Here is an 11,202-nt window from a genome sequence, read left to right as displayed (position 1 = left end):
TTCAAACATACAACTTTTGCATCCTACCGGGTACCCAATTAACACCTGGGTGGAGAGTGGCAAACGCAGACCGACGTCTTGCCAAAGGATGCTAGCACCGGTTGGGATTCGAACACACGACCATCTGATTGAAAGGCAAGAGTCAGTACCACTACACCCCAACACCTCTACAAATAAATAATGATCAGCCAATTATGCACCCAATCAATCAGCTATCAATTGTGCGACAGCCCAACATTCAATTAATCATTCATCTACACACAATACATTGACCAATCAAAAATTCACATTACCTAAATTACATCTGAATATTTCCAACAATTAATCATTTTACAATCAAGGAAGTAGAATACCCCCAAATATAGTAGGCAATCCAAAACTGGTCTATTATATATTTTAGAAGTTTGGTTTCACACACAAACACACACATTAGAGACACTAATTTATGTATTTATCATTGCAATCATTTGATCACTCTCTTTAATGATAAATCTATAATCTGATAATTGTTTCACAGTACTTCAAGAGACATGACTCTCAAATTCCATAATTTCAGATTTAAGTGAAAAACAAGTCACTGTCTAGAAAATCTCTTCTAACCATCTAAAGTGATTTTTTTTAATGTCTAGATCATAATGCATCCTTCAAGACATAATCATTGGTACAAAATGAATTTCTGAAATAAATAAGCACCATTACATCGTAACACAATCCATTTTTACTCTCTACACAACTGATGCCGAGAATGATAATCTGATTTAACAATCAAGTCATCGGTGTAAATACAAATTACACACCATTTCAAGTAAACTAAAATAAATCGAAATAATTATATACGTAAAGAAAATTGCAATTTGCACCAAATGATTAAATCAAACATAAAGATTAATTTGGTCAAAACTCTCTCCCAAGATACAATACGAAATTGACAAACTGGTATTACAAAACTGACATAGAGTTCTACCAATAATTGGATCTGAATCCAATTTAGTGTCATAAATAATTAACCTCTACAAAATAATCAGTTATGCTATCAATTTTACCCTGTCTCAAATTCAAATTCTAAGTATTCAAGAATAATTAGAAAAACTGCAGCAATAGTCTTAAGATAATTTTTATATAAATATAAAGATCTGTGATCAATTTTCATATATTTCTATAATTTTTTTACATAAATTAATTTTCATAAATTGATGATATAGTTCTTGAATATTGCTTCCAAAAATCTAGATTCTGATATTTTATTTGAAAGCATACATGGACAATGTAAATGTAATATCTACCAACACATCTAGGTATTCAAACTTCAAGACTTTGTAACAATATTTTCACTGTAATTCAATCGAAAGGCCTGGTCCCACTGGCCGATGGACACAAACGGATTCATAACGGATACAGCTGACAAGCAAAATTTTTGGGTGGCTTCATCCGTTTTCATCTGCTCCAGACAATGGACAAAATGGGCGAACAATGAAATCATGTGATGGACGGATGCTCGATGGATATAGAGCGTATGAAACATGTACGCAAAGAGTACACAACGGATACATAACATGATGGCAAGATTCTTTTCCGTTTTACATCCTCTCTGCATCCATAAGTGCAGTGGGACCAAGTTTTAATTGAGTTCGTTCATTGGTTAATCATTAAAACTCATTGGGATCATAAACAACATCTTCTGGATAATCTAATATTAAATAAACATATAGTTATCCAAAGACCAGTTCTTTCCTCCCATTTTTTTTTCCATTTTTATTTGATATGCATTTGCAATGTAAAATTAAGTTGAGCTGCCCAAAAGAGTAGATAATTTAAAATGATAATAATAACGCAGTTCTTGTATAGCGGATATCACATTATGTCATAACGTCCCTATGCGCTTCCAAAGGACTTGGATATTATTACCCTGGCTTTAGCCCCGCAGCCTTTTTACAGCGCGGTGGCAATTCAAGGAATATATTCTTGCCAGGTATCCATTCATCTCACCTGGGTTGAGTGCAGTAAGATGTGGATGAATTTCTTGCTGAAGGAAATTACGCCATGGCTGGGATTCGAACCCAGGACCCTCTGTTTCAAAGTCAGAAGACTAATCCACTGGGCCACACAACCTCTGGCCTGGGGTTTTAAAATGTCACAGTGGACAAATTTCATCAGCATGGTTAGGGTGGTGGAGGAACTGAGAGTTAACACATAGTTCCCTGACATGACTGCTCCCCCCCCCTCTCCCATCCCCTCGACATTGTGACCCAACACCAAAATACAGGTATTTAAGGAGGATCTGACCTTGGTGATAAAGTAATTGAATGAAAGGAGAAAAATAAGGAAACAGAATGGTGACGTTTGAATAAAATCAGACAAGAAATTTCTGTGCACTCAACTGTCAGGAATTTGTAAATTAAGTAAATTGTTTGCAAGAGACATTTTACTCAAATTGTGCATTGGGGCAAACTGAAGAGAAGTCCCAACCTTATAACACAATGACAATGAAGCACCTCACACATTTAATCATTTGAGATAACAACAATGCAGTACTATGTTGAATGCTATCAAAGTACTCTAGGATAAGTACTATACATTACACAACCTCTGGCCCGGGGTTTACAGAGTGTTCGGGGGACAGGGGAAGAATTCATCATCATCATCATCCGTTAAAGTACAGTCCAACAGGTTGGTGTATCATCGTACTTGTAGAATTTTGCAGGAGTATGTACAGTGCTGTGGAAGATCTATTCTACGTACACGTGCGGTTAAAAAAATAAATAAATAAAAAATAAAAATCAGCGCAGTCTTAGCGCAATTGGATTTTTCTGCACCTCAGCCTTGAAGCTGGCTACTGAAGTGCAGTTAACTGTAATGGCAGGGAGAATTGGGTTTATATATAATGTAAGGCACTCCCGCTAAACCAGAAAGCATATTTACATCATTTCCTTCAGTTCCTGCTTTGATTACCTAATGCACTAATACTGCAAATATAATGACAATAATAGTAGTGATAACTGTTATGCTATATTCCCATTTTAATCACATAAGCATTCACATCTTTCAGTATTCAAATATATATGTTTAAACCCAACTGTATAATGAGTAACCTGTTGTTGAAACCAAACAGAAAAATCCCATACAAAAATTGGATGCATACATGCACACGTAGGAACCTTTAGAGCGTACTCCATGAATGTTTTAATTTTTTTCAAATATAAACTATTACATAGTTCTATGTAGAATCTATCATACCATGCTTTCGTAATGGAAACTATTCTTCTCATCGTGCATACAATGCAGAGCATATAAAAACCTATATCTTGGTTCGATGACATTTTCTCCGGCGACAACTGCTACACTGTGAATGCCATACACTAATGGAATGACCAACTTCAACCCTGGATTTACCACTATAATCTTACCTAAACCTAACATAAAGCTTTATTGCAACCCTGACCCTAAACCTACATCTTTAGACGAAATAATGCCAGGAGCAATTGTTGCCGGAGCAAATGTTGTGTCACTTATATCCTTGCATAAAGAACTGAATGGATGTCATAAACATGTCCCCAACGATATAACAGAATTCACAATTTCCTTGAATAGTATTTGCATAGTAATACCTACTCATATATAATATTACAAAAGGTGTTCTTCAAGGTTACTCAAGGTCAAAGACAAACACAAGTACATGATAGTCTACAGACACAGACCCATGGTTTTTGCATAGTGCATAATTCACAATGCAGAGTCTGAAGTAGTGAGACTAGATTTACTGCGTACTGTGACTGGCTCTTAAATGTACACAGACAGAGCCTCTGACATGTAGTCTTCACTCCAGACATGGTATAATTGATTAAAGTGTCAAATTTGAGTCTGTGCTTGCAGACTAATTACAAGTAGTGGATTTCACATCATATAGTGGAATGTACATGTATTTTTATAGTGCAAAAATTACACACTCTACTTATTAGCATGGGGGAAGTTGATTGTTTCCCCTGCTCAGTTAACAGTTTCTATTTTCTTTCAAGAAATGGTACTTTAGATAGACTTCACGGCCTTGCAAAACTACAGCTATATTATTATGCATGCCTTGAAGACAATGCTAGTTTTCAATGTACGACTTGAATGCTTGCCACAGTTTGCCATGCAATTCATACGTGTATTGAATGGTTGAAAGGTAGTATATCAAACTTCACTCTGTATGTTTATAATCAGAAAAATGCATCAAACATAAATGTTTCTTTAGGCGATCAATTAAATCATAATTTCATTCTTCCTTTTTTACGCAACTATAGGCTGCTGTGTGCTAAACAAAATTTGAACTTTTATAGTAATCTATACTTGCTCAGGTTGTACACTAATTTTGCAATGAATAAACATGAAGAATGAAATCTGTCATGGACATTTAATGAACGGTTGGCCCTTCAAGTGGCATTTACTGTTTGCTCAACTGCTGTTCAAAAGTGTACACTACTAGAAACGCTATGATGGGCAAGCCTCATAACCATCGCATGGAGATGCATAGTATGGAGTGAAGAGGTAATAGACATTGACGAGAGGAAACATGATACAGGCACCGACCAGTGAACCCAGCTGGGTCACGGCTCCGAAGCCAATGAGAAGCTTACGATTGTCAGGTTCATTGCGAAGGATCCAGCCTATGGTTGCCTTGGTGTAGGTGAAAAGGCCCATGACAAGTATCCAAGCAAGCACCTGTAGTAAGAGTTAAGTGTAGACATGGAAAGAGAAGCAGCAGATGGGAGGGGAATGGTGGGTGGATGAAAAGAAAAGAAACAAAGAAATTACTTTAAATCTTTTGATTCTCACACGATGAAACAAGCTCATCCATTGAAAACATAAACAATATCAAATTCATCATGAGAAACAAAGGATTACCAATAAAGTCTATAAACTGAACTAAAATATACAATAAATTAAATCTCTGGAGTGCATTCAAATTAGACCTCATGCCATATTTTCTATATAACTACTTTTGTTTACTCTTCCAAACTATCATAATTCATGAGGTTTCTTCACCGGTCCATACATCCTTGGCCACATTTTTTCTTCTTTCTTAAATATTCCTGACCTTCAGTTTGCTTGATGCATTTTTTTTACTGGAAACAAATTGAAGTTGATGTCTTACCACAAAGACGGTTCCGGCCATTTCATCTTGCAACGGTGGTGTAGGACTGAGTGCTGCTGTTGCCAGGCAGTAGGAGCTGATAAGAGTCCCACAGAATGCAGTCACTCCTACCAGGATCAGACTCTTCTGAGGGAACAACATCACAATAAAACAAGCTACAGGATTGGCTACATTACCCAAGGTTGCTGCCAGGAGATAAGCATTGAAGCTATATGCTCCACAGGAGTAGCTCTGTATGGATGGAAGGATGCCATTACTGAGAGCATTCACATAGCCAAGCAGCAGAAAAATGTAGACGTAAGCTTTTTTAGATTTCCTCTGTTTAGGAATCATTGGGTCTTTGCTTGTAGGACTGGGTAGATCCATAACATCCACAGCATCCAAGTCATTTTCTTCACGTTTGGCATACTTCCCACTGGCACTCAAAGACATGCTGTCTGAGGAAGAGATGGATTTGGCAGAGCCAGACGATTCTGATTGGCCATGAGCATCTAGAACATATTCTCGCTTGGCGAGTGGAAGCGTGTTAAGGAGGAAGAAAGAGATGAGAGATACGGTCATCATAGCGAAGAGGAACCAGAAGAAGTCATCTGGAGGGAAGCGTGCAGGAATGGTTTGTCCCATCCACAAAGTGCAATTCTGGCCTGTAGTGGCATTCACATAGGTGTAGTTTGCAACACACTCATCATTTCCAACTCCCTGACCCAACGCAACCAGACTTGGCAATAAGGCGCTGAATCCTTCTCCCACAAAGTACCAAGTGAGATATATGCTTTTCAGTCTGGACATGAAAGGTGTAAAGGCCACAGATGACGTACAGTCTACGATGGATATGAAGAATGACAGAGCAAGTAGAGGTGTGCTTCGTAAGACCCCTCCAACATAAGTGGTCACATCCCAAAAGAAAACAAGAAGCAAGCACGCTACGATACCTATCGGAAGGATGATGTAGATGGCTGGAACTTCAAGACGTCTGCCTTTCATGCAGTAACTCATGATGGTGAAGATCAAGGGTCCGATATTAGCAATCTGGATGATGATGACTAGGTAGGAGGCAAGATTGTACCCCTCTGGGATCCCCATTGATACCAAGAGGGGCAGTTCTACCCAAAGACCATTGATGGCCACCCATGATCCAGTCCCAAACAGGATAACAAGCAATATCACTGGGAACTTTCGGAGGCTCTCCTGAAACCCCATTCTGACTTCAATCCACAGCTCTTCAAAATATTTTTCCTTCACAATTTCTTTTGTAATTTTAAACGGGTTTTGACATCTATGCTAAATGTATTAATACTTTTTGGAGGTTAACAATATGTAACAGCTTTGTATCAATTGCAAGTTCCTGAATGATTTTCCTTCAGAGCAAATCATCAATGAACGAAGGTTTGTCAGACTGGTTAACACAGATCTGATTGCACTCTTATGTAAACAGTCAAATTCTGAGTTGTGTAAGGCCGAGGTCAATTACCACATCAAATAAAAACTATCCAGCGGAAGCTCGTCAAACACTTCTGTAGACTCAATCATTCAGCATCGATAATGTCTCGATTCAAAGTATGCTGGTACCATCAGTCCTACACGTTCAATACTCAGTTCTGGATCATACTTAACGGAATCCTCCTTATTCATGTAAGATTGAACACTGAATGATGCTGGTAGCTGTGTGTGTGTCTCTTTCTCTTATCAAGAAAACCCTGCAGAAAATAGAAAAACAGATAAAGTTCTTAAATACAGGTAAAGAGTCATGGTACTATTCCTTATAATTCTTGTTAATCTCAATGGGCTTTCCATCACAGCAGGAGACCTGTCCTGTAGATAAAAATAAACTGGCAGTCATACTCCTAAATGAAAGAGATAACTCAACAACTAACAAAGTGAACATTGTATTTCTCAAGCTCACATAGCTGGAAATGACAGGTGCATTTCAAAAACCTACATAATATCATAAAAAGTGACTCCAGGTCAAGGAATTAACTTCATGACTTTTGGACTCCTCCTATCACATGACAGACAAATAAAAAAAATCATACATTAGTGCTTTCAGACTGACTCTAAGTTTCAGAATATCAGTTATTCTCTGATCGAAAAATTTATCCTGATTTTTCCCTATCTGAAAAAAAAAAAAATCCAGTGTGAAAGCAAATTACTTGTAATATCCCCCAAACATACAAGTACTGATACATATAAATAGTAGGCACTTGACAAAATAATGAGAACTTTCTCATAAAATTTGCCAAGGTTGTGGGTATTGTCGCAGTGTGAAAGTCAATTACAAGAATTTTCCCAATCCAGCAAGAATGTTGGGCACAGTTGGCGTAGCCGTGGGGATGCTGAGTTAGCAATATTGACTCGCACGCCTCATCAGTAGTCTGCAGGCACAGACCCTGATTGAAAATTTGATCAACAAGTGGGTCTCCACGCAAAGACTAGCACATATACAAAACTTGCTGGCTACACATTCAGACCCTTAACTCCAGTGAAGGGTTTGCACAGCAGACTACCTCATCCGCTACTCAGACTGTACGGTACATGCTCATAACTTTGAGAACTTACCCCAAAAGTCTCTGGTTTGGGTGGGTGTGAATGTGAAAAATAAATATCAATTATCAGCCCTGAACAAATTATTCTAAATTTACAGGTATTCTGGTGATTGAGTCCATTTAAAAGCTCCTTATGATTGTTCATGAAGGTGTTGACACAGTTATGATTTAATCACTCATTAGCTGTCTGTTATCATGTTTTATCAGTTGTTCAGGCTGTAAATCAATTACGCTCTTATACATGTATTCCTGTTAATGGCAAGAGAGAGAGAGAGAGAGAGAGAGAGAGGATGGAAGTAGGATATAAATGTAGATACTGTACAAAACTAAATCTGCAATCTATATATTAGAATATTTGGAACAGTCGAGACAACTTTTTACAATTAAATAGGCCTATAATGTGAACACTAACTAATGCATCATATTGCCTACATACAAAAGGAGGAAGACTGCTTTTCATGGTCACACAAGTCTATTTACAACTGGATTGCAAAAGATACTCATTAGACTTAGAGTCAACCCCATTCTCAAATGTTTAATTTGATATAGCTGATTGACAAAAGTGAATGAATATGATTGGTAATCTACCACCGATTCTAGGGTGAGTAACTACTACACTCCCTTTTCCAAAATTGGGAAGAAATATCACCAATTTTGGAACTATTAGGGCTATTTTACTGTCTCAGGTGATGAATTTGATCCTGTCAGGAGATGTTTCCATATTATAAAATGCTGATTTATTTGTAGAAATAATTTTCTGGTCAGGTATGGAATGTCAAATCCTATCCACTGGTAGTAAACGTTTGACCCTTATTTTTTTATGAATTTTTTTTTACACCAGAGTCTATGGGCAATTTGTTAGCTCTTGATACCTCATATCAATAGTCACAAATTGAGCAAATAAAAGAAAGAGAGGAAGAGACAAACATGGGGCTCTTTCAATTCCCACTCACATATCATCAGGGCCCTTCCAGATACACCACAGACCTAGGAGGTGGGAGTCTAAACTCCCACTTCCCTGCACAGAATGTGCAATTTGGAAGAATGGAGGATATACATTGGAGATGATCATTTGCAAAAAAAATTGCAATTAAACAACTATAAAACATCACATCAACTAGATTTCAACCAATCAGAAGATACATTTAAATGGGTACTCCAGGATGAAAATAATATGATTTGAACAAATAAAGAAAAATTAGTAAAAAAACAAACAAACAAAAAAACAGAAAATTTTATCAAAATCGGATAACGAATAACAAAGTTATTGAATTTTAAAGATTTGCATTATTCTGGTGAAAAAGTTTGAGGCATGTCTTTATGAATATTCATTAGGTGGGCTGATGATGTCATATCCCCACTTGTTCTTTTGTATTTTATTATATGAAATAAGGTTTATTCAAAATTTTTCTACCAAGAACTAAAACAATTGGATTGACAACTGATTAAGGGTGTGTTTATGCTTCCATTGCGAGGACAGAATCAGCTTTTTAAACGTCGTTTCAAAACGCCGATCGTAAACGTGGTTCTGGGAGTGCTATTTATGCTTAACTTTTCAGAGGCGAAATCACGAACTCCAGCTGGCTTCGCATAGTAATTTTTTGTTGAGCAGGAAAGCGAAGTCAAATTGGGCGCGCCCTTTTTCGAAAGTTTTTTCAGAGTGTTGTTATGGGAAAGGTACGTCGACTGTTATTTAAACATCAAACAATTTCCGATATTTTAGTCATTTCATGGAGCTACTTGACATACATATCATTTCCACCATGGTGAGGATAATAGTGAGAAAAAAATAAAGAATATTAAAGTATACATGATAAAATAATCTATATTTGTTTATGCCACTGGGGCATCTGGCGATGTCTCTTCATTATAACTCATGTTCCAGGTTTTTTTTGTAAATCCCTCAACATTCATCGTGATGACAAATTGGAAGAGTAATGCTAGTGATAGGACTTCAATCAATTATCACACATTCATGTAACAAGGGAGATGAGAGGTAATTCCGTGGAGGTAACATGCGACCATGGAGCAGTGAGACTGTATTTGCCCGCGGATTTTCATCTCACCGGAAGCATGTACCAAATGACGTCATTTAAACACGTTTACGATCGTGGTTCTGTTTGTACTTCCCCAGAAAGCCTGATTCTGGTCAAACGACGTTTACAAACGCACCTTTTTGTGAGTTTACGATCGGCGTTTTGAAACGTCGTTTAAATGAAAAAGTAAGCATGGACGCAACCGTGTTTTGGACTAATCACGTATGGAAATGCTGATTCTGGCCTGAAAAGTGGAAGCATAAACACGGCCTTAGTGCATTAGTTATTTATTGCTGCAACTTTAATATTTCATCATAATGGAGACACATCATTAACACATGAAATTTTCAGCATTTTGCTCTGTAAATTTTACTCTATTAATTTGGAAATATTTTAAGCCCCGGACAATCCCTTTAAAATTTTCCCCCCAAGAACTAAAAAAATTGAACTGACTACTGATTGAATGCAATTAGATATTCATTGCTGCAATATATTTCATCATAATAGGGAGACACAGCATTCACAATTGTATGAAAAATGAAATAATTATGATTTCATACTGGTCCGAACCTAAAATTTACTGGTCCCCAAATGAAGAAAAACCTAAAAGAGACTAGTTTATTTTGCTGCCTTTTATTGCTTATTGTTACCCCCCCCCCAAAAAAAAAAAAAAAAAAAAAAACTAGTGCAAAGTACACAAACACACTACAACATAATTCATGAGAGCCATTTTTTGAGACTCCAGAGCCATTTCTATGATTAACAAAAGAAAAGAAAATATAATTTGTATCAGTTTGTTATATTTTATACTGGTCATGTCGGACCAGTAGATCTGGCTATTTCTGAAAAATTACTGGCCCGACATTAATTTTCACCGGTCTGGGACCGTCGGACCAGTGCCAGTGTTGCGCGCTGCATTATTCTAGATTTTCACTTACCTGCTGAATCCAAACTGTGCATTCTTTCATACTTCAGCAACCCATGATACTAATATATCCTCTATCATGTCTATCCAATAAATAATGCAGCTTTCAAAATAAAAAACTGGTACATGCCTCTTTTATTGAAAATGGAATTACCCTTTCGCATGCATACAAATATATGCTTCAGATATCAATAGAAGGCACACAATGAAACACGAGGATGTCCACGTTTTATTTTGCAGTGAGCAGGCCTTTACAACTGCAGTAGCTTGCCAGGAACATCCTATTCAGAATAGTAAGTGCTATGGTCCAGTGCCTCTAAATACTACACGAGGTTCCTCCCACACACAAGGATGATGTAACACACATTGAGTGCTTTCATAAGCAAAGCCATTGAGTACTGATTGCTATCAATCAAACCAGACTAATTTATCTTTCTTCTATGTTATAGTGACTTCTGTTCACGAAAGCTGTGACTGTCTGGGTCAAAAGGAAATAATTAAATTAAGGAGTTTTAACTGACCTGTCTGAAATAAATCTAAATTGAATAAGCAAGCAAATTTAATTAT

At 37.0% G+C, this 11,202-nt stretch overlaps 1 protein-coding gene across 1 annotated transcript; it reads right to left on the bottom strand.

The window, feature by feature from the left end:
• Window positions 1–442: 442 nt before the first annotated feature.
• LOC135158008 (solute carrier family 52, riboflavin transporter, member 3-A-like) lies at window positions 443–10,927 on the bottom strand. The gene is made up of 3 exons (XM_064115233.1): window positions 10,649–10,927; window positions 5,132–6,828; window positions 443–4,698 (listed from the first exon to the last, which is right to left on the bottom strand). Exons 2-3 carry the CDS (start codon window positions 6,329–6,331, stop codon window positions 4,468–4,470), a joined length of 1,431 nt encoding a protein of 476 aa, XP_063971303.1. The 5' UTR covers window positions 6,332–6,828; window positions 10,649–10,927; the 3' UTR covers window positions 443–4,467.
• Window positions 10,928–11,202: the final 275 nt, after the last annotated feature.

This window comes from Lytechinus pictus, unplaced genomic scaffold, assembly GCF_037042905.1.
Source record: "Lytechinus pictus isolate F3 Inbred unplaced genomic scaffold, Lp3.0 scaffold_25, whole genome shotgun sequence".
NCBI classification, from domain to species: Eukaryota; Metazoa; Echinodermata; class Echinoidea; order Temnopleuroida; family Toxopneustidae; genus Lytechinus; species Lytechinus pictus.
The sequence above is the reverse complement of the archived record's forward strand: the minus strand, read 5'-3'. Positions and strand labels throughout refer to the sequence as shown.

Excerpts from the sequence above, each read along its gene's own strand:
- LOC135158008 (XM_064115233.1), bottom strand. The coding sequence starts at position 6,331 with ATGGGGTTTCAGGAGAGCCTCCGAAAGTTCCCAGTGATATTGCTTGTT. Across the intron at positions 4,699-5,131 it reads TGGCCGGAACCGTCTTTGTG|GTGCTTGCTTGGATACTTGT; the intron begins GTAAGACATCAA and ends CTCTTACTACAG.